The following is a 25,055-nucleotide window of genomic DNA, read 5'->3' as shown; positions in this document are numbered from 1 at the left end:
GTATCAGTACTTGAAAGCAGTTTTTCTTGAACGCATTTTACTTTGAATTTGAGATCTGCTTTTGATGCTTCTTATTTAATAAGTCACAGGCACAAGACTACATTCATTATTTAGACTAGAACTTATTTTGCACTTGATGTTAAGAAAAAACTGGCACGCTTGTTCAGGGTAATTGCACAGAATGAAATGAACCCAATTTATGTAAAGGATTATTGAAGGAATAAAAAACTTCCAAGGTAAGCCTGTTAAATCATTCATTTAGTAACGGACTGACATTTGCACAGATCTGGATCCTGCGCTTTGCCAGGTTTTAAAGCAAAGCAAAGAAGCAATTATTTAAAAGTGATGGTGAAAAACAATATTGAAAGAAATCCTGGAGGGTGGGTCTATTTTAAGTGATTATTTTCTCTTAAATAATGTAATTCGCAGACTATGGAACTAGGCCCAGGGAATCATTTCTCAGCCTGTCTTCACCTGGCAACCTTAGACATTCCAGCATTAGAAGATAAGTGCAATGCCAATGATGTCAACCACTTCTTTTGGAATAATTATGTCTTATTCTTTTAAACATTTATATTTTATTTTATCATTTAAGTTTTTGCTATGCATGCATTACACAGGCGCGGTTAGGCTTAAAGTCTAAGTCTGGGATTCTAGCTCCTTGGAAAATACTTGTTTCTCTCTCTCTCTCTCTGTCTCTCTCTCTCTCTCTCTTTTTAAATTGAGACGGAATCTCCCTCTGTCTCCCAGGCTGGAGTGCAGTGGTGTGATCTTGGCTCACTGCAACCTCTGCTGCTGGGTTTAAGCAATTCTCGTGCCTCAGCCTCTTGGGTAGCTGGAACTGCGGGTGCGCACCACCACGTCTGGCTAATTTTCTTGTATTTTTAGTAGAGATGGGGTTTCACCATGTTGGCCAGGCTGGTCTCTGACTCCTGACCTCAGGTGATCCACCCACCTCAGCCACCCAAATGTTGAGATTACAGGCATGAGCCACCGCGCCCTGACACTTGTTTCTCTTTATTTCCAGTTAATGTCTAAACCCATCTGATGAAAAAGAAAATAAGAAAGAAAAACTGATGTGAAGAAATTGTAAATCCAAATCATTTCCTCTGCTCTACACATAAAAAGTCTAAAATTAGATGAATAGGTAAATGCAACATTTTCATCAATTAATCAATCTCTAGACTTAATAACAGAAACATTTCTGGCAATCAAAGTGGGGGAAAAAATCTTTAATGGATTTCTCAGATAATTTTTTTCCAGATTGTAAATAAAGTGGTCTAATGTTTTCTATTTGGATGTTTCAGGAGACAAACAAATGAAATATAGTACATAGACAAATTAAATGCTGACACCAAGTAGGAAGATATTAAAATAGCCCTACTTTGCCTGTGTGGAACAAAGGCAGTCTACTGCATTGGGGGAATCAAAGCAAATGTGAATAAGAGGTTTTCACCTTGCAAAACAATGAGCTTCATTTGCCCTGGAGAGAGCTACTAGGCAAGGCTTCTCGTGACAGTGCCTGAAGGGACGTCCATGGGGCTGTGAAGCAGGAGTATTCTACAGAACGCGCACCTGCAATGAAGGTGTGGAGCTCAGGAGAAGCCCACTGATAATGCCCCTCCTGGCTGCAGGGTCTTCTGTGCAGCCTCTCGCAGATCAATATACTAGTTAGTTAAAATGCACATCAGTATTTTCTGTCCTTTAGCAACGATGATGGTATTTGCCACCATCCAGTGTGATCTGTGAAGCAGATTTTAAAATGCAGTCCTGGGATTCTATTATACTGAAACACCTTTGATTTTCTATTTGAATACTTCCAGCTTTGTAAGTAGGTCATCATGCACTCATAATCATAAGAAATTAATTTTAAACTCCTTTTCAATATCCATTTTCATATATATTTTCACTTCATATATAAAACAGTATAAGGAGGATAGGAAAATATAACAGATTAAAGGGTAAGACATTTTAAAAACCACCAATTTACTTTGTTCTTCAAAGTTTTTAAGCTTTAAAAATTTACTGTTGTTGTTGTTGTTTGTTTGTTTGTTTTGAGATGGAGTCTCAGAATTACGCTCTTGTCACCCAGGCTGGATTGTGGTGGCACAATCTCAGCTTACTGCAACCTCTGCCTCCCAGCTTCAACTGATTCTCCTGCCTCAGCCTCCTGAGTAGCTGGGATTACGGGTGCGTGCCACCACACCCGGCTAATTTTTTTTTGTATTTTCAGTAGAGATAAAGTTTCACCTTGTTGGTCAGGCTGGTCTCAAACTCCTGACCTCATGATCCGCCCACCTCAGGTTCCTAAAATGCTGGGATTACAGGTGCGAGCCACCTCACCTGGCCAAATTTACTGGCATTTTAAGCCAGTAGTCCCCAACCTTTTGGTACCAGGGACCAGATTGGTGGCAGACAATTTTTTCACAGACTGGGGGTAGGGGGATGAAGAGTAGGGGATGGCTTCAGGATGAAACTGTTTTATCTCAGATCATCAGGCATTAGATTCTCACAAGGAGTGCACAACCTAGATCCCTTGCATGTGCAGTTCACAATATGATTTGCACTCCTATGAGAGACTCTTACGTGGCTGCTGCTGACCTGACAGAAGGTGGAGCTCAAGCGGTAATGCAAGTTATGGGGGTGACTGTAAATACAGATGAAGCTGTGCTCGCTCACCCACACTGCTCACCTCTGCTGTGCGGCCTGGTTCCTAACAGGCCATGGACTGGTACTGGTCTGTGGCCTGGGGATGGGGGATCCTGTTTTAAGCAGTTTAAGAATTACTCTCTTTCAGAAGATCTACCTGTACTGGGATGACATCATGTTTCTTTACTTTGAGCACATAGTAGGTGCTCAATAAATGCTTGTTGCAAGAATGAATGACCGGCCAGGTGCAGTGGCTCATGCCTGTAATCCCAGCGCTTTGGGAGGTTGAGGTGGGCAGATCACGAGGTCAGGAGATCAAGACCATCCTGGCCAATACGGTGAAACTCTGCCTCTGCTAAAAATACACACACATACACAAATAGCTGGGCATGGTTGTGTGTGCCTGCAGTCCCAGCTACTTGGGAGACTGAGACAGGAGAATTGCTTGAACTGGGAGGCGGAGGTTGCAATGAGTCCAGATTGTGCCACTGCACTCCAGCCTGGCAACAGAGCAAGACTCCGTTTCAAAAAGAAAAAAAAAAAAAAAAAATAAATAAAAACCTATTGTCCCTTTTTTTTTTTTTTTTTTACCAAAATAGGTAAAATCTATAAGTAGTGTTATTTTTGTCTGTGACATTAATGTAACAAAACAAAGTTCAGTTTTAGAATTGATATAAAGTAATACTATAAGAATGGAACATTTAGAGGTTGAAATTTAAAGGATTATAAAAGAAGTCTAAGGTCTGCCATGAATTTCTAAATATAGCATGCTTAACCGGAAAAAAGAACATGAATATTTGTAAATAAATTTTAGATAAAAGGAAATTTTCAACATAAGCTGTGTAAGTTTAAATTAACATAAAGAAAACACAATTGTTTATAAAAACAATCATACACATTGAGAGAAATGGTAACTCTCTTTAAACTTGCATTCTCAATATTGTTTGTGCAAAATTGCTTGTAGTGTCCTCGAATGGGTGTCTGTGGCCAGATGTACCGAGAATATCCCCTTAAATGGCACATATTGAGGCAACGTGGCCAGCTGACTCTTTAAACTAGATGGAGTCTGGCCAGGTCACAGCTGTGCTTTCAAACAACTGGTCTGGATATGTGAGGCCTGCAGAACAGGCAGCAGCAGCTGGAAGGCATCCTGTATGTACGTCGTGCTGTTGCAGCCCTGAGAGAGGAGAAGAATGAGGTTGAAGGGCTATTTTCATAGTTCAGCTTAACAATTCTTCCTATTGGCTAATGTCCCCAGTCTTCAACGCCCCCCCATCAGTACTGGATTATACTCATCTTGCAAGGCTGGTGCTTAAAATCAAGTGTAAACACATGCTTTTGGATGGGGCATGACCAGCTCTTAATTATCTGTATTAACAGAGAGAACGTATTCAAAATGAGGCAAATCATTTCCGTGGACTTTGAAGATCCATCAGTGCGTGTACATTCTTGACCCACGGTATGCCCTATCTTATTTGTCCCTTTCCCAGATCAACCCTACTGCTCTGAAATAACACAAAAAACACGGTATGAAGGAGGTCATTTTGTCCTACCCTACAGATAGATAACCAGGAATGGTCAGCATAAAGTTAACTGGAGATATTATGGGGGAGTCACTCAAGGCAAACTTGAACCCTGTTATCCTCCTCTGCATGGTACTTTCTGCTTGGATGAGATAGCTGACATTATTATTCATATTTTGTGATGCACTAATACATAGTATTGGATGGAGAGGCCATTTAAAGGTTAGGGTAACCAAAACATGGGAAAACATCTATTGGGGAAATGGAAAAAACATATGACCTCATATTGCTCATACTTGATATGGTAAGTTAATTTTCTGCCTTCTGGGTGGCCAGGGGAGAGATTTTTCTTGTACCGATTTCTGCCTCTGATTGCCAGGGTTTCCTCTTAGCTGTGTCTGTCCCTCCAAGACCTTTCCCTACAGCTCCCATTCCTTCTGGCTTATGGCATCCCACTGTGGGGCTGCATCTGAAACAATCATATTCAGTGACATGACTCTGTTATTTCTGTACCTTAGTCATTTTCCTTAACAGTAAGGCACAAATCCCCAAAACAATGCTATAAATATATAGGTGGCTAACGTGGTTCGGTTGTGTCACCACCCAAATCTCATCTTGAATTGTAACTCCCACAATTCCCACATGTTGTTGGAGAACCCGGTGGGAGGTGATTGAATCTAGGGGGCAGGTCTTTCCCATGCTATTCTCGTAAGTCTCACAAGATCTGATGGTTTTAGAAAGGTGAGCTTCTCTGCACGACCTCTCTTCTCTTGTCTGCTGCCATGTGAGACATGCCTTTCACCTTCCACCATGACTGTGAGGCATCTCCAGTCATGTGAAACTGTGAGATCATGAAACCTCTTTCTTTTGTAAATTGCCAAGTCTCGGGTAGGTCTTTATCAGCACGGTGAAAATGGACTAATAGAGCAGCCCTCCTGAACTTTTGTAATTTCCAAATTTTGCAATGGACAGCCACTTCAGAAAGCAAAATCCTATGATACATGCATTGCCATATTCAGACTGAGCTTGTTAACATCTTGTGTCTTCAGCTGGGTGCCCTGGGGCTGTTACTTATAGTTTATCCACTAACAGAAGCTGTTCCTCTACCAATCTTCTACCTTTCCTCTACAGGTAGAACGCAGTGCCTATGATCCAAAATTGAGAATCCTTCCTGGACCTCTTTTCTTCTCTCTTAGGTTACTGTTACTTGCAAAGACACAGCAATGTTGGTTGGGGCAACACGACTGATGCTGTGAAGTCGTAGTGAGCGGGCAGGCCACAGAGTGTGAAGTCACAGAGGATGGTGCCCCTTGTCGTTGACTGGGCATAGATTCTCCTTGCCACAGTTGCTGGCTTGGAGCTTAGACACAGTTAAACAAAAGGTTATTCTAAATCCAAGGAAGTGCCCATTTTTATGAAAATCACCGTTGAGCAATAACCCCTCATTGCAGCCAATAATCATAGTGTTAAATCTAGTGTCAAATTTGGCAGCAGAAATCTGCTTCTGCTGGAGGAAACAGCGACAGAAATAATGTGCAAGCTTAGCGTTTCTTTTTATAATCAGGAATTCTTGAAAATTAGGTATTGTTGCTTCATCAGAGGGTTTACAGCTGGTTGAGTTACACAAATATCCTCAAAAAAGACTTGATGATGAGATTTAGAATTGCAATAACATTTGCTGTGGGGGAGAAGGACAAAAAAAAAAAAGTTCTGACATTTGCTTTGGTTAGGAAGCACTTTCTCTCCAGAGGCCACTTACCTCTAACAATACACTACTGATCATGGGGTTAAGGACCTCGGCCTTCTTGTTGCTCTGTGGAATCAGAAGTATGAAATTGACAGTTTAGGCTTGCCATGTAAAATGTAATGCACTGGATTTGTTGAGGGATCTCTTATAGAGGAAGAGGAGGAGAAGCAGAATGCTTCCTACAGACCAGGCTTCAGACCTGCTGCTGCACCTTTTTAGTCTCATTTAATTGCAACAGAAATCCTAGGAGGCAGGCAGGTATCATGATAACCCCAATTCAAAGAGGAGAAAACAGGGATCAGAGAGGTTGAGTAACTTGTTTAAGACCACATGGCTAGAAATTTAAACTGAAACCTTTTTCACTATGTAAATTTTGTAGCAGGTCTGGGATAAGAGTGAAGTGAGGGAGGCTGAGTTGTGTAGGCAGAGGATTGGATGCTGTCTTTACTTAAAGTTTTGATAGTTTGATGACCATAATATTTTGGCATTTTATTTTAAAATATGTTTCATTAAAATCGCTATCCAGATTCCTGAGGTTGTTTTCTGCTTCTTTTTTGGGCCCCTTTCACTTTGCAGGTGAGTTAAGTCCCTCACTCACCTAACCTAGTCTAAGCCTTGGTCTAGTCTTCTTTTCTTTCTTCTTTTAAATGCAAACATAGGATCTTGGTTATAGGGCATCTTCCAGAAGAGCAGCAAAGTTAAGCTTGAACACAGGTCCACAGGTCCATATTTAAAAAACACAAATATATGTAAAGCATAGAGTACAGTGCCTGGTATAAAGTAGGGACTCAAAAAGTAAAAGGCAGGCCAGGTGCAGCGGCTCAAGCCTACAATCCCAGCACTTTGAGAGGCCGAAGTGGGTGGATCACCTGAGGTCAGGAGTTTGAGACCAGCCTGCCCAACATGGCGAAATCCTGTCTCTACTAAAAATACAAAAAAAATTAGCTGGGTGTGGTGGTGGGCACCTGTAATCACAGCTACTTGGGAAGCTGAGGCAGGAGAATTGCTTGAACCTGGGAGGCAGAAGTTGCAGTGAGCCAAGATCACGCCACTGTACTCCAGCCTGAGTGACAGAGTGAGACTCTGTCTAAAAAAAAGAGAAAGTGAAAGACAGAGTTGGAGTCATTATCTTTGCTTATGCTATCGGTCTATCAATCAATAGTCTTCTCTGTCTAAGAGTTCAATCTACTCTTAGACCATAAACCATTAAAAGGATTGGCAAGAAAAAGGGAGATTTTAATAAGTTAGCTTCTCTTACAGTACCTGGAAGAGTTCATTGTAAAGAAAAATACATAAATTAAATATATCTTCTCAGAGCATCCCACTTTCATTGACGTTACTCTACTGAGGGTGAAGTAATGCCTTACTGGGGAAACCATAATGGAGTCTTGGGAGAAACCTCTTTAAAAACCCAGTCATTTTAGTAAGTAACCAGAAAACCCATTATGGTATTTGCTTTCATGTTTATTTGATTATCAATAAACCTCTAAAATATAATCAAATGAGGGCAATAAGATGACATTGGTTTTCAGAATCAATGAGGTATGCAAGCAATTTAAATAGAGTCTAGAGAGCAATATACACTCATTAACTTCAAGTTATGAATAATGGCTGTTTCAGAGAACAGAAACACTGAATTGATGTAAATGATTCATCACAGCACAAGAGCAGAGGTATTGTTGTGGTGAGACGGCATTTCTAAATTCTATTTTAGATTCAGATTTTTCTTCCCCCAAATAACCTGTGTGGTCCTAATTCTGTTCTTGCAAACACTTGTACATGTGTGTGTATATATAAATATATATAAGGTCAAGTACATGGCCATCTGCTAGTGCCTTACTACATAAAATATGGACCATGGATCAAGACCACTGTCATCACCTGACTGCTTACTAGAAATACAGAATCTCAGCCTCATCCCAGACCTACTGAATAAGGATCTTCATTTTAACAACATCGCCAGGTGATCCATGTGCACCTCGAGGTTTGAGATGCTGTGCTGGGATAAACCATGCAAAAAGGAATGGAAAACAATACCATAAATACTACCCACTCATGTAGATACATTAATATTTAACAATATTATACAAAATATAATACACACAAACATGCACACAGTCACATTCTCAAGCCTAAACAAACACAGAGAACCAAAGCATTGGTCTCTGTCTGATGTATCTGGTGGATAACCAACTGGGAATTAAGAGCTCTACTAAGAGGCTTGGGGGAATCAATTTACCCCTCTGGGTCTCAGTTTCCTCACCTAGTAAACTGTGAGAAGGGTGACAAGAGGGTACAATAGAGCCTTAGGAACTGGAGTCACCAAGGCTATTCCATCTTAAGACCTCGCACCTCTCTGCAAGCCTAGTGTTTATATCAAAGTCCATGGACATCAGGTAACTTGGACCACACTGAGGGCACAAATGCATTTTATCCAGTCTATTAATCAATGAACTTCTACCTCTCTTGTCATGCTGCTTGTATACAGTGAAGCTCTGTTGCTGAGGGTCTGAAATTAGACAAACCTGAAAGGTGCTGTTCTACAAAATAGGAGAAGCAGATCAGCTTTCTTGACAGCAGAATGAATAGGTGGTGTGTAGCTCACCCGTTATTCAGAGTCATTTACAGAAGGGTGGGGGACAGGCATCTTTTTGGGTGACAACCAGGTCTATGGTCATTTCTCACTTCTTTTGAGAAATGCTTTTGGCCTGAGGAGGAGGAGGGGGAGTGCCCCAGGAGCCAGGTAGGTCTGCACAATGAGACGCTGTCCCCAGTTGCTGCTGAGTGAAGCCAAGGTGGACATGTGACCCATGCTGATGAGCTATTCAAATCTTCTTACCCAGGAACCAGGAATTTGAATGGAAAGACACAGGGCTAGGAACTGCTGTCACTGAGTCACATTAACAGCAGCACTTTAGAGCGAGTACATGTGGGCCAGGCACAGTGGCTCATGCCTGTAAGTCCAAGGCAGCTGGATCACCTGAGGTCAGGAGTTTGAGACCAGCCTGACCAACATCATGAAATCCTGTCTCTACCAAAAATGCAAAAATTAGCTGGGAGTGGTGGCCCACACCTGTAATCCCAGCTACTCAGGAGGTTGAGGCATGAGCATCGCTTGAACCCAGGAGGCGGAAGCTGCAGTGAGCCAAGATCACACCACTGCACTCCAGTCTGGACAAAAGAGGGAGACTCAGTTTCAAAAACAAAAGAGAGAGAGTGTGCATGAGCTCTGGTGCTGGATCCCCACAGCCGTTCACTTCCCCCAGGGCCTCTTGTAAATCCTCCTTTTTGTCTGATGTTTTTCGAACGTGTTTCTGTTGCTTCCTGGTATGGGTTGAATTGTGTCCCCTGCAAAAAGACATACTGAAGTCCTAACCTCCAGCACCTCAGACTGTGACCTTATTTGGAGATAGGGTTGTTGCTGGTGTGATAAGTTAGGATGAAGTCATACTGGTCATGCTGTAACCCAACAGGCCTGCTGTCCTTATAAGGAGGGAAATCTGGGCACAGACATGCATGGAAGGAAGATGATGTGAAGACACACAGGGAGAAAGCAGCCATGTCAAGACCCACAGAAAGAGACTGGAGTCCTGCAGCCACAAGCCAAGGAATACCTGGGACTACCAGAAGCTGGAAGAAGCAAGGAAGGATCCTAGAGGCGCTGGAGAGAGCAAGGCCCCGATACCACCTTGTTTTCAGACGTCTAGCCTCCAGAACCACGAGAAATAACCCGGTTTATGGTACTTTGTTAGAGCAGCCCTAGGAAATTAATGCATTCAAAACCCCAAACCGATCTAATTAGAATAGGAAGTAACCTGCTGTTTCTCATGGAGAACATCATCAGACTTTGCATCCAGGATTTTAAAAGAAAAAACAGGAAGGTTAAAGGGAATATTTTCCAGGAGTTCAAGACCAGCCTGGCCAAGATGGTGAAACCTGTCTCTACTAAAAATACAAAAATTAGTCAGGTGTGGGGGTGGGCACCTGTGATCCCAGCTACTCTGGAGGCTGAGGCAGAGAATTGCTTGAACCTGGGAGGCGGAGGTTGCAGTGAGCCGAAATCGCGCCACTGTATTCCAGCCTGGCGAGACTCCAGCTCGACACGAAAAAGGAGTTTTTTCCAATTTTCTGTGGGCCCACTAAGGTGAAGCTATATAATATGACATATTTCCAGAGAAAATAATGAGAGGCCACACCTCCAAGTGAATGCTGAGCCTTTCAAACTTGATACCTTGAGAATAGAAACACTTGAGCCAATCAGTAACACTTTTCTTTTGGTTAAAGTCAAGTGTGACAATAAAACAAAACTTTATCTTGCATGGCTTGTAAAGTAGGCTCTGAGGGCAACAGTCAATGAGAATATTCAAAATTAATCATTTTAACAGAGATTCTGAATTACATATATCACAGATATTAAGTAATTAGTGGAATCTTCATCTGATACTTAAAAAAAAAAAAAAAAAAAAGCAGAGGTTTGACAACTCACTCACCCAACATCTTGTATGTCTGAGGTGGCAGATTCAAGGCTAGAACCCAGTCAGAAGAATCCTAAGCTGCCTGTCCTTAGAGAAGTTGCTCTTGGCCTGACTTTAGCTTACATCAGGGCATAGCTTCAGTTTTATGGAGCGATTAAAGAAAGTGCTGCATCTCCATATTTCCTCACAGCCCCTCACAGAACTACTTCCCTTAAAAAAGGTGAGTAAAAAATCCAGACTGTAATCTTACCCCAACAGTGGTTAAAGAACTCATAAACTTCTTTGATAAGGAGGCCACTTCATTGCACATTGCAGTAGTTAATCTGAAATAAGAAAAAAAGAGAGCTTTGGATGTTTTCAATAAGGTAAAATAATTGAAGTGTCATGACAATTTCTGATACTAATTCAGTATGACATTTAAAAGAATAGCCCACACGCTTGAAGATGCTCTACAGAAATGTGCCATCCGATGGTTCCCTCAATAATCTTCCATGATTTGCAATCATGGCTTAATCTAATCCTGGTTTTCTTTCCATGCTTAAAGAATAATCATCCAACTCACTTAATCTCTTTTAAAATCAAAACCTTGTGTAGTAAAATACTAGGCTTCAGCTTCACATGCGTCAAGGTATAAACTCTTGCCACATGGCTGGTTTGCAGCTTTTTGGTCATTTCAAAATAATTATGAACATTCACTGAGGCACTCTGTTAAGCACTTTCGTATGCCTAATCATATACAATTCTCAGAGTAACCTTATGGGTTATATTATTATTTCCATTTTATATCGATGGAAAATCAGACATTTAAGAAAGTTAGGTGGCCAAGCATGGTGGCTTATGCCTATAATTCCAGCACTTTGGGAGGCCAAGGCAGGTGGATCACCTGAGGTCAGGAGTTCAAGACCAGCCTGACCCACATGGTGAAACCCTGTCTCTACTAAAAATACAAAAAATTAGCCAGGTATGGTGGCAGGTGCCTATAGTCTCAGCTTCTCAGGAGGCTGAGGCAGGAGAATCACTTAAGCCCAGGGGAAGAGGTTGCAGTGAGCTGAGACTGAGCCATTGCACTCCAGCCTGGGTGACAAGAGCAAAACTCTGTCTCAAAAAAAAAGAAAGAAATAAAGTTAGGTAAACTGTTTAGGTGCTTAGAACATGCAGGAGAGGTGGATTCAAATTCGGGTGTCTCTGGATATTCTGATTTTTTTTTATTATATGCTTCAGAAATAAAGATCCTATATAATATGTTTTTAATACTTATATTAAAATTCCAAGTTTATTCTAGGCATTCCACTTCTGGGACTTTATTCCAAGAAAATAACACAAGATACACATAAATATTTAATGAAAGTAACATTTATCCTAACAGTATAGATGATGACAAAAACGGAAAACAATTTAAATACCTAATAATGTAGGTATGGTCTGCTATTTTTCTATCAAATAGCTCTCATGAATAGTGATTGAAATGCTATGGGAAAAACAATAACCCCCAGTCGAGAATCTTAAATGTTAAAAGATCCAGTAAAGTCAGTAGAGGTAAGTTTTGCTTTGATAAAAGAGGCCTTATCTAACATATATTTAGGTTTTATGAGCTATATCCATCCACCCATCCATCCACCCATCCATCCATCCATACACCCACCCATCCATCCATCCATCCATCTATCCATCCATCCATCCATCCATCCACCCACTCACCCACCCACACATCCATCCATCCATCCATCTACCCACCCACCCACATATCCATCCATCCATCCATCCATCCATCCATCCACCCATCCATCCATCCAAAACTTGTCTGCAGAAAGCATCAAGAGTAAAGCCAGGAGCCATCCCAAAGCCATTTAGTCTGTGTTCTTGGGCAGGTGGGTGGGGAGGCACTTATTGTACAAACAAGTCAGGGACTAAGTGCAGCTTAGTAAGGCTGGGACAAGCAGGGCTAGGAATCAGAAAGGAGCAAAGAGTAAGGTCCTGTTATTCACTCCTAGGGCTTCTGAACTTTAATCCTCCCCTTTCCAATTAGTACTGCAAAGATAAACCAGTACCAACAGATTGCCCTCAGCATTTTCAACCTCTCTTACTTTGTCCTTTCCTCTTCTTTCTAAATGTTGAGGCAAATGTGTATTCTTTCTAGGAATATTAAGGTGGGGATTATGTGGTTCTCAAAATAACTTTGATTTTTACATTCTTAGATACAGAAATCTAGGCCAGATGAAAGATCTCTACAAGTGAGGAAAAATGCCACCAGTACAAAGACACTAATGCTGACTTTTTGGAAGATCTTTCCACTAAAAGCTTACTCCCCAACCTACAACACCAAAGCAGTAATAAGCAAAGACTAGTTAGCTAGCAAAGCGGCTGTGCTGAGACCTGTGTGTGTCCGTTCCTGAATATTTTCAGGGGCTCTATTTTGAACCCTGTGTTTGTATAATAACACGAGGTACTTAGGCTTATGTTAATTTTCTATATCACAGTAATGGCTTATTTTTCAGCTTCATACCAACTATTTTCATGAACACTCTATATCAACTGTTTTCATGTATATTCACTAGATTGCATATTCCTGTTACATATATAAATATTTTCACTTTACTTAATAAAGTAATGATAATAGCAATTATTTATTGAAGAACATAATATAGGACACCACATATGTACACACATACAACCCAGGGTGAATTGTTTAATATCAGCTACCATCATCACCAGAGTTCAGAATATGCAGAGCTGGTATAAGTCCCCAGGAACAGTGGAGTGTATTTGCCTATGTTTGTGAATCTAGCTAGAAGTTATTAAAGTGTCCTTTCTCTATTCATGTGCATGTTGAAAATGTAATTACCCTCAAAAGTTTTTACTCCTAAGACTATGATCTATTAAATAAACACTTTCATGCCTCCGGATGATTTAATGTGTCTTCCCTTAAATCTCTTCATGAATAATTTCTAGAATGGCTAGTGAAGTCGTCTTCTTCTTGCTAACATAATGCATTTGTTAAAGAAATCCTTATTTCTGGCCAGGTGCAGTAGCTCACACCTGTAATCCCAGCACTTTAATGGCTTATTTTTAAGGGGGTCAAGGAAGGCAGATCATGAGATCAAGAGATTAAGACCATCCTGACCAACATGGTGAAACCTCATCTCTACTAAAAATACAAAAATTAGCTGGGCATGGTGGTGTGGGCCTATAGTCCCAGCTACTTGGGGGGCTAAGGCAGGAGAATCGTTTGAACCCAGGAGATGGAGGTTGCAGTGAGACGAGATCGTGCCACTGCACTCCGGCCTGGGTACAGAGCAAGACTCTGCCTCAAAAACAACAACAACAACAACAAAAACAAACTAAAAGAGAAATCTTTATTTCTTAGGGTGACCATAGAACAATAGAATTGGTTGACTTGAAATCAGAATCTCTGGCCAGGTATGATGGCTCATGCCTGTAATCATAGTACTTTAGGAAGCTGAGGCAGGAGGATTGCTTGAGCCCAGGAGTTTGAGACCAGCCTGGGCAACGTAGCCAGGCCTTGTCTCTGCAATTAATAAAAAATAAGCCGGATGTGGTGGTGTGCACCTGTGGTCCCAATTACTGGGGAGGCTGAGGCGGGAGGGTCGCTTGAGCCTGAGGGAGTTTGAGGCTGCGGTGAGTCATGACCACGCCACGGCACTCCAGTCTGGGTGACAGAGCAAGATCCCGTTTCAACAAACCAAAAAACTAAAACAAACAAACAAAAAGAAATCTGAATATTTTAGTGGCTTTGAGAGTATTGGTGTATATGTGTGTATCTGAATGGTACCTATATATAAAATTGGAAAGTAAGAATTTAAAGTAACATTTACTTACTTTATTAGAACTTTTGCTTGGTCCAGAGCTGGTTTTTCCTCTTCTTGTCCATGAAGAATTAATTCTGCTACTTTATGAAGCTGCTCGATACAGCGTGCTGTTACCTCTGCCAGGCTTTCAATGGACAACATGTATACTTCCTGAAATGAATAAATACGAGGAAGAAATTTATTGAGTAGATGCTTTTATTAAAAAACGCTGTGACAATATAAGTGATATAATTCTTTTAAAAATACACTAAATATAACATGAAATAGTTAACCTGAAGATTACGAACATATTGAAGACTTTTTTTAAGTGCAAGGCTGCCAGAAAAATGAAGTGTTGTCAGGCACCGAGGGATGTGGAGAGCCTGTTCACAGCTGCATCCCCAGTGCTTACAGCAATGCTGGGCACAAAACAGGCACTAAAGAAGGCGTGTGGAAGGCCGGCTGAATGCACAGAGCTCCATGGATACTTTTCCTTACAGTGATCTAATCACTGCAACCTCCGCCTCTCGGATTTAAGCGATTCTTGTACCTCAGCCTCCCAAGTAGCTTGGAATACAGGCTTGTGCCACCATGGCCAGCTAATTTTTTTTTTTTTTTGTATTTCTAGTTAACATGGGGTTTCACCATGTTGGCCAGGCTGGTCTTGAACTCCTGAGCTCAGGTGATCCACCTGCCTTGGCCTCCTAAAGTGCTGGGATTACAGGTGTGAGTCATTGTGCCTGGCCAAAAAGTTACTTTCTTTAAAATTAAAACTCAGATGAAGTTACTACAAACCCCTTTATTGAACATAGGCAGGATATAAACTATGCACACATAAATTTATTAAATTACAGAATAAAAGCTGTGGCAATGAATTTTTTTAAAGGCTTCAATTACCTCGTTAGTTATGGGACATAAAGACATTTTATAGTAACACATTTGCATATAAGATGAAATTCTACCCTAAAGATAAATCAACTATGTTCCTAAAGATCTTTTTTCCCTTTAAATTATAATTGTAAAGCTATGGAGAAAAGTGACAAAATTTGTGCTAAACCATGAATTATCTTGGCAGACAGAAATTTCAGTGTTTATTGCATTCCTACTTATATTTCTATAATATGGAACAAATGAAAAAGAAATGCCCTCTCCTCACTTAAAACTAAGTTGCTAATAAAATGAACGTACTATTATTACCTTGTAGGTGGACACTCTAGAATAAATTTACCTCTATGGTCTTAGTTCTCTTTTCTTCCTTTTTGTCTTCTTGAGGGTCGTGAGGTTTCTCTTCCTTTTCTTCCTTCTTTGTTTCCTCCTCTGACCCTTTTGCCACATCTACCGACACCATGGTCTGATCCTCTTCCACCCAGTCATGAGCCTTCCTCATGGCCTGCAAAGGTCCCCAACCAAACAATTCTTTTATGCTGCAAATATGGAAACTAAGTCATTCCAACCCCAAGACTAGAATCAAGTGGCTCTAAATCTTCAAGAATGGCCGGGCCTGGTGCATTGGCTCATGCCTATAATCCCAGAACTTTGGGAGGCCGAGCTGGGTAGATCACGAGGTCAGGAGATCGAGACCATCTTGGCCAACATGGTGAAACCCTGTCTGTACTAAAAATACAAAAAAAAAAAAAAAATAGCTGGGCATGGTGGTGCACGCCTGTAGTCCCAGCTACTTGGGAGGCTGAGGCAGGAGAATCGCTTGAACCCAGGAGGCAGAGACTGCTGTGAGCCAAGATTGTGCCACTGCACTCCAGCCTAGGCGACAGTGTGAGACTCCGTCTCAAATGGATCTCTGTATGTTTAGAGAGTGATGGGGCAATTTCTCAATCCCCTAAAAAGATAGCCTTGTTGTTGCTTTCTGGTAAATACAAAGTAGAAAAAAGGGACAGGATAGAAAGTATGGAAAGAACATTGCAGGCCTGGGGACTCTTTAAAAAGCATTTAAAAATGATATTCCGATAAGAATAAAAATGATGGTCACATTGAAAAATCTATAGTATATTTTTCACTTTTCATGATCATCTATAAAAGAATAACAGTACTTCAAAGAATATATGTTAGAAATTGAGCCAGGGCCGTGGCTACAGCAAATGTCCTCATCTGACATATCTCAGGAAGCTCTTACTGTTTTGTGAACCTAATGTGCTGGGAAGGTGAAGAAGGGCTCTGCGTTTCTTGATTCATGACAGGTCTGCCAACCTCAAGTGGGAGAAGAGAAGGGCTGTGGGAAAGGCCTGGTGCTGCTCTGTGTCTAATTTCACGAGTGCGGTTTATGCACTCTGTGCCCTAAAAAATCATGGCTAAGTTAAACAGTCAGAAACCTCCTCCCCTATCTGTTATTCCCTGAATTTAGAAAGAAAGGACAGACTCACTCCAATTGTGTCATGATCATTTAAGCTGTTTGCTTAAGTAAAAGTTGTTTTGGGGCATAGGCTAAACTTCCCACCTTAAATCGTACACATCAAAGTTAAAAATACGAGTGTTGAATGGTAAGTTAACAGCAAGAAGATCTGGGGAGAGAAAACCCAACAAAACTGTCCTCCGTGTGTCCTTTTTTAGAGACAAAGATTTAACCCTATGCAAATAAGCCGGTGGAATCTCGGAGCCACCACATGCCTGCTTTGAGCAGTGGCAGGTGCCACAGGGAGATGAATGAGGCAATTTCCCACTGTGTTCAAGTCACCGACCTGCCAGAACCAGTGACCCCATCAGAGTTAAAGAAATTACTCATCTCACTACCTCGTTCTGCCCTTTTCCTCACCTACCTGGATGAGGGGGTGCCTGTGTAAACCACTGCTTGCTATAAAGAAGAAAGAAAGAGAGAGAGAATGGAAAAACACGCGGTTTTAAGTAATTAGTGATCATGTCCCCTAAAGAAACTTCACAGCAAGACCTTGTACTAATTTGCAAAACATACTGTGGTATTACTAGAGGAGCCCAGACTGTTAAAGCTGGAATGGCCTTAGACATGATGAAGCCCCTGTGCTCCAGATAGGAGGGACGGTGGGGTGTGCCTGGCTGACATGCTTCTCTCTGCCTAATTCTGGCATGTTCCCTTAGAATGGGGTTGGGGGATAAAATTTGAAAAAGTCTCTTGGTGGTTCTGCACCCTTTTTCCCTCCTCTAACCTGATGATAACTACTGCTCTGACACGACATTCTATTTTACCACGAACAGGTAAGTGACTCGTTCAATGTCGCAAGGTCATTACCAGTAAAATTACAGCTAAAATGCAGATTTCATGACACAGTCTAGCAAGTTCTCCACCATCACATTCCATTATGTTGTCTCCTCAAATCTTATTTTCCTTTTTAAAATTTGAGACGGAGTCTCGCTCTGTCACCTAGATTGGTGTGCTGTGGCACAATCTCAGCTCACTGAAACCTCCGCCTCCTGGATTCAAGCAATTCTCCTGCTTCAGTCCCCGAGTAGCTGGGATTACAGGCATGTGCCACCACATCCAGCTAATTTTTGTATTTTAGTAGAGACGGGGCCAGGCTGGTCTCAAACTCCTGACCTCAAGTGATCTGCCCACCTCGGCCTCCTCAAGTGCTGGGATTACAGGTGTGAGCCACCACACCCAGCCCCTGCCCACCCCCGCCTCAAATCTTAATTACTGACCTCGAACTTCTCCCCCGGCACTAGGCCATATAAGATTTGGGGGTTTTCTGTTTCAGGTGCATGTCTGGAACTTTACAACAGAAAGTCTTCCATGCACTCTTTTTTTTTTTTTAAAACAAAAACTATAAATCGGAAGGTGCTGACCTTATTGAGTTTGTCAGGCGTGGCCGCCACATGTAATTCAAAGAGCAGCTCGGTAAGCATGCGAGCAAATTCTTCTCCCTTTTCTTCTAAGCCTAGAAATAGAACATGACAGAAGAAGCGTGATTTATTTTTCCTCCTTCAGGATGTGGCAGCTCCCCCAGCGTTCCAGCCTGCAGTTGGGGTAGACTAAGCGGAGGTTGTAGCAGCCTGCCAGCCAGCCGCTGGGCAAAGATGAATGTCTTCCATTCATGAGCATGGCAGTGAGGCAGCAGATGCATCTGGGTGCGGGCCACTGAAGCCCTGTTACTGGCAGCTTCCGCGGGGACACCCCCAGGCCAATCCAAAGGCAACAGAGGGCAAGGAGGGAACTCGCAGGTCTTACTCACAGCTATAGGTGGTCAGCAGATATTTGCTGAAACAAGGACTGGATGAACAAATGTATGACCTTTCTCAGGCCTAAGAGACCTGGGACAACATCATATTTATGACTTCGATATTGTGATGCTTAGCGTTGCAACCCTAATGATACCCAGGTGCCGTCCTATGTCCACAGAGCCAAAGTGCTGAACTAGCCTAATTAGTCTCAACCATCTCTCTGGAGAAATTTCCCAAGGTTCCCTAGGATACAATATTTCTAAATGATCTGTCTTCCTTTCACCCTGGAAGCTACTGAGGGACAGACACAGTATTTATTCTGCTCATTCTTGAATCCAGAATATCTAACACAATACCTCACATATAATAGGTGCTAACATGAATATTTACAGCATGATTTATTAATACATTGTCTAACATATAATAATATGACATATTAATATATATAACATAGTTTACATATTAAAATATCATTTATATCATAAAATAAAAAAATTAGGATCCTTGTGCGCAATGAAGAGATTGTTAAAGTTTACAATCTTATTTTTCTCTTTTAAGGTATCTGCAAGGCCATGCCATTTTTAACATTTCTGGAAGGTGCTGAAGAATTGATTCCACATGGGCTTATTACCAGTTTGGGGAATAATAAAAGCATTCTCTGAGCATCCAGCTCTCAGAGGGGTGTGAAGTAGGCTTCCTGGAGGAGGTAATGCCTGAACAGAGCCTTCAAGAATGAGAATGCATTAGGGCTAGACAGTCTCAGAGATAGAGAGAGAGACAGAGGTAGGGACAGAGATAGAGATGGAGATGGAGATGGAGATGGAGATGGAGACGGAGACGGAGACGGAGACGGAGACAGAGACAGAGACAGAGACAGAGACAGATAGAGGTAGAGATAGAAATAGAAATAGAGATGGAGATAGAGAAAGGGCTGGGCACTGTGGCTCGCACCTGTAATTCCAGCACTTTGGGAGGCTGACGTGGTTGGGTCACTTGAGGTCAGGAGATAGAGACCAGCCTGGCCTACATGGTGAAAACCCATTTCAATAAAAGAACAAAAATTAGCCAGGCATGGCGGCCTGTGCCTGTTATCCCAGCCACTCAGGAGGCTTGGGCAGGATAATTGCTTGAACCCGGGAGGCGGAGGTTGCAGTGAGCTGAGATTGTGCCACTCTACTCCAGCCTGGGCGACAGAGTGAGACTGGCTGAAAAAAAAAAAAAAAGAGGGAGAGAGAGAGACAGAGATAGAGAGAGATTGATTCCATCAGAAGCTGAGATTCTCTCTCCTGGGCAGAGGTCTTGGTCTAATCTTCCTCAGGGAGGGAAAGTGAGAGGGGCTGGGCACACCTGGGCAGCATCGACAAGGCCTCCTTCCCAAACTGCCTGCTCCTCATTCTGCATGAGGCCGTGCTGCAGAGCAGAGAGAGTCCTGGGCCGGTAATTGGAAGGCATGGGTTCTATCCGGCTCCTGCCCCTGGTAGTTCTGTGGCCTGGGGCCAGGCACAGAACTTTTTCAGCTTCCACTGTCTCCTCTGAAAATTGAGGACAATAAAACCCACCCATCTCCTCTTTATAGTTGTTAGAAGGAGCAAATACTACAACAAACGTGAAAGTGTTTTGTCAACACAAAAGTTTTACGTAAACAAATTATGTGTCACACTGATACAAACACAGGGAGAGTAAAGTATTTGGGAGGAATCAACACTAAATTAAGATACAAGCACTTTGTAGAGCTCCAGCTTTTAAAGGTGTATTAATTCTGTAAAACATACACCAACAACTTTTGGGAAATATTTTAGAAAAAAAATCATAGAGAAAAATGGAGGTTGATAAAAGCAGATGATAATACATGTTACAACAAACAATACCTATTACTGCAACTCTTGGTCTGTACACGTGGCCAAGAGGATCTTCACTGGAGCAATACAAATAGAAAATGGCCTTTTAAAGTATCTTCTCAGCCATGGCAAATCAAATTAAGAGATCTATGGCAGTGTGATAAAATTACACTCTGCTGGAAAAACAAACATGCAAATCATTAGCTAACATTATTAAATGCAGAGGAGACCAATATTACATTCATCTAAAAGATGATAGCTTATTACATTTTCTGAGAGGACCAAATGCATTATTTAGTTAGGAGGCTTTTAGGAATGCAATGCTTATAAAGGAAAAAAAAACAAAAAACAAAAAACGGATGAAAATGCTGTTTTCTTCCAGAATTTTGCTCCTGGATTTCCTACTCACCCCCACTGCAAAGATTCCTCTCTATGGCTTTTGCGTAATCCCTGAACCTTTCTGGAGGTGTGACACTTGATAATTGGATTGATTTCATGACAACGTCTCTATTCTTTTCTCCTAGTTTCTCATTAAGTTTCTGAATGCCACTTATTTATTAAATTAAGTTAATTAAAATTAATAGTGTTTTGACAATCTGGAGATGCCCTCTTGGGAAAATTGATACATTATGGGAGATAACAGGATTTTGTCAATTAAGGAGAGGCAATCCCACCATTGCTGAAGCATGCTGTTCAGCCCTTCAGGTTTTTGCATGTGTATATGTGCATGTGTGGTATTTAAAGAAGTTGAATTTACTGAAGGTCTACATTAAGACTAGAATACATCACTTCAGTGACATTTTCTATTTAACAGTATTGAATTAAGTTTCCCCTCCAAGGAATAGCACCAGTTGGGGATGTAATACTTCTTTAACTGCATTGGCAAGAATATCTCCTTGATGTTAGGGAAATGTGGGATTCTCTTTTTGTCCCTTTCTAAATGACACCCTTAATAGAACCAACGTCTACCTCAGACATCATGATTTTTGAAGATAAATAACTTGATACTTTTTGGTGATTGCTAGTCTGGGAAACAGCCATCTAGTTCATCCTGGGTCCCCAAGGTGAGCCACATGACCTTTGACAGCTAGTGTTTTAGTTTCTTCATTAGAAAGACAATGACAAGGCTGTCATCCTTTGTGACTCTGGGAGGAAGACACTAATGCTCAAAAACATGATTCCCAACTGTCTCTGATACTGGCCCCTTTCTATGCTTCAGTATAATTGATTCTTTTATTTTCATGCAATGAGCATAAATCTCATTAAGCTGAAGGCATGTAAGGTCAGTGTGTGGGGTTAAAGAGGGAAGTGGTGTCTAAATGATAGTTTCTGAATGCTTAGAATAATTTTGCCCTGAACATCAAGGCTCAAGCATTTGAGCTTTTGTGTTTGAGCTTTGATTAAAGGAATGTAACATGTCTGGGCACAAAACACTGCCAGAGATTATTAATGCACATTATCATTACTTTGCATGCCAGGTAATAACAACAAGCATAATAACACATGAAAGCCATAATTTATTGCACCTTTCCTTTTTCCTGGCACTGTGTTAGCAGCTTAAGTAATAAGCACAGCTAACATTTTTGAGCAGTTCTGTGTGCCAGGCACTGTAATATATGTTTTTACATATGTTACCTAATATGACCCTTACAACAGCAAATATATATATATATTTCTTGGGATATATTGGGATTTCTTGGAAATACACACACACACACACACACACACACACACACACACACACACACATATATCATTGTCTCCATTTTACAAGTGAAGATACAGCATTGCGTTTCAGAAAGGTTATATAATTTGTTTAAGGCCATATAGCAAGAAAGTGGTAAAAATGTTTCAAATGGGACCCTTCCAATGGTCCTAGGAGAAGCCAGCCCTGTCTCTGAGGTTGTCTGGCCTTTTAGCATAACTAACACGAAACAGCTGTGGGGCGGTGGTTGGTTATGACATCAATAAGAAATCACTCTTCATGTACATAGCAAGTGTTTTACTCTCTTCTGCTCCCAAATGGACAAACCTAAAGGAATCATTAATCATGCCCAACCTTGAGAATAAGTTTTCCCCTCCTAAGGAAGCCTTGCTCCTCATAAAATAAGTTCTAGTCTCCTTGGGTCAAGTTGTTATCTGGCTGGAAGATTACTGGGAAGTGTGACTGCCAACCTGATGTATCATGCCCTGGTGCCCGGTCAGAAAATGGTACAGCCTTTGTCAGAACTGAACTTTTTAGGTAAAGCATAGGACCTTTGCCAATATACCCTAACTCTTACACCTATAAATTAAAAAGAATAAGAAAAATATGGGAAAAAAATTCAGGGAAAGATTTACCCACCATTAACATTAATCACAGTAAATAACTTTCCATGCAGATAAAAATGATAAGCAGCAGCATAAACTCCGGTCATCAGGGCCATTTAGCACGTTGCAGTCTTTGTTCATCTGACCATATGCATATGCATTTATTGTATGCCAGTAGTGTGCCAGGGATTGTACTGAACACCAGAGGCACAACAAGAGTTCCCTCCCCCAGTGACAGAGAGTCATCTAAATCAATGTGGCCAGCTCCTGTAACAAGAGCAGATGCGCAGTGTATTTTGGAAGCATGGAGGAGGAGCACTTGAGTTAAGTAACTCAAAGGGCTGTGTTCATTAACAGCAGTTTCATAAGGATTATGCCAGCAGTCTGTCTTGCTATTTAACTTGTTTTCCTTTACCTTGTTCTTCTTGATTTTCTTCATTCTCTAATTCTTTGGCTGCAAAGATGTCTTTAATGGAAATTAGGTCATTTTTTAAGAGTTCCAGCTTCTCTCCGTCAAGTGATGCTAAAAAGGACTGAATCTGAAAAAAAGAAATAGGTCAGCACAACTGTCATCTTTCCTTCTCATTAATAATGTTTACATTCAGTGGTCCCCAGTTTTCCCAGGACTGAAGTGATTCATGGTGTAGGAAGCATCGCTGGGTTGAATGTTGGCTTGATGCATATTAACTGTGCAACTTGGGGCGCGTTAGATAAGCTCTCTGGGTCTCAGTTTTCTCATGTGTAAGGTGAGATTCTTTGTGGAGTAAACGAGATAGAAAATGTGAAGTACATTGCGCAACTGCACACAGTAGGTGCTACATAAATGGTAGTGGTGGCTCTTCTATCACAGTGGTTGAAAATGCAGTTCGACATCAACCCTGAAGTCAAATATCAGTTCCTCACTTACTATGACCTTCAGTAACTTATGTAAGTTGCTATGGAAGGCCAGCTTCCTTATCTGTAAAACAGAAACTAATTGCATCTAACTTACAAGATTGTTTCGAGGGTGAAATGAAGTAATCTACTTAAAATACTTATAGTGATGCTCAATACTTACAAATATACATGCATACCCAGGTAAACATAAACAAATAAGCATTCTATAGATGCACATGTATAGTTGCTAGATGTCAGTTATTATACTGGGGTTACAAAAATGCATAAGACACATTTTTCTTCTCCACCATCTTGCAGTCTAAAGGATGAGGCTGTGTCAACCAAGAACGACCCTGACAGTCATGAGAGGAGGGTGCAGTGGAGGGAGGAAGAGCACTGTCCTTCCCCCTTGGGGAACTGAGAGGGCACACACTGGGAGGACTTCACAGAGGAGGTGACGCTGGGACTGATGTCATCCCTGTTCACTGTTTTCAGAGCCTCTCTTTTGAAACTATCCTCTGTGCATGGTTAAAAATTATTTGAACAGGCCAGGTGTGGTGGCTCACCCTTTTAATCCCCAGCACTTTGGGAGGCTGAGGCTGGAGGATCACTTGAGCCCAGGAGTTTGAGGCCAGCTTAGGCAACATAGTGAGACCCCCATCTCTATAAAAAATCTTAAGAAAATTAGCCAGGCATGGTGGTGCACGCCTGTGGTCCCAGTTGTTCAAGTGGCTGAGGTGAGAGGATTGCTTGAGCCCAGGAGTTTGAGGCTTCAGTGCATGATTGTGCCACTGCATTTTAGCCAGATCCTGCCTCCAACATGTACATACATTTGTACAGATGGCCATTCATTCTCTGAAGATTTATTTGCACTTCCAAAATGGTAAGCATGGGGAAGGCACCATATAAAATATTAATTATAAGTATAAAGTAGTAAAGTTTTATTTTTTCATTCTGCAGGTCAAACTCTTGCTCTGGAGAGAAAGCCAGCAGTGGAGCCGCAGTCCTCTTTGGAATAAGTTTTAATATTCATTACGGTAATAGATGAGCACATCAGGATAAGTGAGGGAGGCAGAGAGGGCATCTGAAATACCAGGACGCCGTTTTCCTAAAGGTTGCTACAGTACATTGCCAGGGCCTAATGCAGCCAGTGCTGAGGCCCTGGGAGGAAGCTCTGCAGGAAGTCAACATCACAAAACCCATTAGCGTGGAGTTCAGCAGGTGGAAGTCAACATGCCCAGCCTGATGGCTGCATGCCACTGCTTTCTGACCTTCTCAGACTGTTCATTTCAGCTCGCACACTCACGTTTGGGTGTCAGCGTCCCAGATGTGCATCAGTGTATTCTTAAGTTTCAGATCTATTGTCTAAACAGCAGTTTTCTAACATTCACTATTGAGTAAATGTGTTTGAATTCCATGCTTAGCGAAGAGGCATGCAGACCCGTGGGACATCTTGGTTTGCCCATGTCTTCTGGTAGATGGCAATCATCCAGAAGGGAAAGCACTGGGGTTTTCCGTTTGGGGCACCCCGGGAAGGGTTCTCTTTAGCAAAGCACTCTTTTGCCAGCGTCTTTGTACTACAGCATTTCTTCTGCTTTCTCCTAGTTCACTGCATTATGCCAAGGCCATGTGCATTGGATCTTTAGTTCAATCCAATAATAAATAAGACATAATCATGAGCTCCT

The 25,055-nt window shown here is 41.6% G+C and overlaps 1 protein-coding gene across 3 annotated transcripts in view; it reads right to left on the bottom strand.

Annotated features, from left to right (window-relative positions):
• Positions 1 to 3,303: 3,303 nt before the first annotated feature.
• Positions 3,304 to 25,055, bottom strand: part of FAM114A1 (family with sequence similarity 114 member A1) — a 78,930-nt gene continuing 57,178 nt past the window's right edge. For 2 of the 3 annotated variants that reach the window (XM_032273927.1, XM_032273937.1), the window contains 7 exons: positions 22,910 to 23,033; positions 17,972 to 18,063; positions 15,429 to 15,590; positions 14,232 to 14,371; positions 10,645 to 10,717; positions 5,932 to 5,985; positions 3,304 to 3,826 (listed from right to left, as the gene is read on the bottom strand). In XM_032273927.1, the coding sequence (XP_032129818.1) occupies positions 3,725 to 3,826; positions 5,932 to 5,985; positions 10,645 to 10,717; positions 14,232 to 14,371; positions 15,429 to 15,590; positions 17,972 to 18,063; positions 22,910 to 23,033 (747 nt within the window). In that variant the 3' untranslated portion in view covers positions 3,304 to 3,724. Of the gene's footprint in view, positions 3,827 to 5,931; positions 5,986 to 10,644; positions 10,718 to 12,228; positions 12,337 to 14,231; positions 14,372 to 15,428; positions 15,591 to 17,971; positions 18,064 to 22,909; positions 23,034 to 25,055 lie in introns of those variants that run through there. The other variant, XM_032273930.1, reaches the window with a different exon arrangement.

The sequence above is a fragment of the Sapajus apella genome, unplaced genomic scaffold, assembly GCF_009761245.1.
Source record: "Sapajus apella isolate SASKATOON/1434 unplaced genomic scaffold, GSC_monkey_1.0 scaffold5, whole genome shotgun sequence".
Classification (NCBI taxonomy): domain Eukaryota; kingdom Metazoa; phylum Chordata; class Mammalia; order Primates; family Cebidae; genus Sapajus; species Sapajus apella.
The sequence above is the reverse complement of the archived record's forward strand: the minus strand, read 5'-3'. Positions and strand labels throughout refer to the sequence as shown.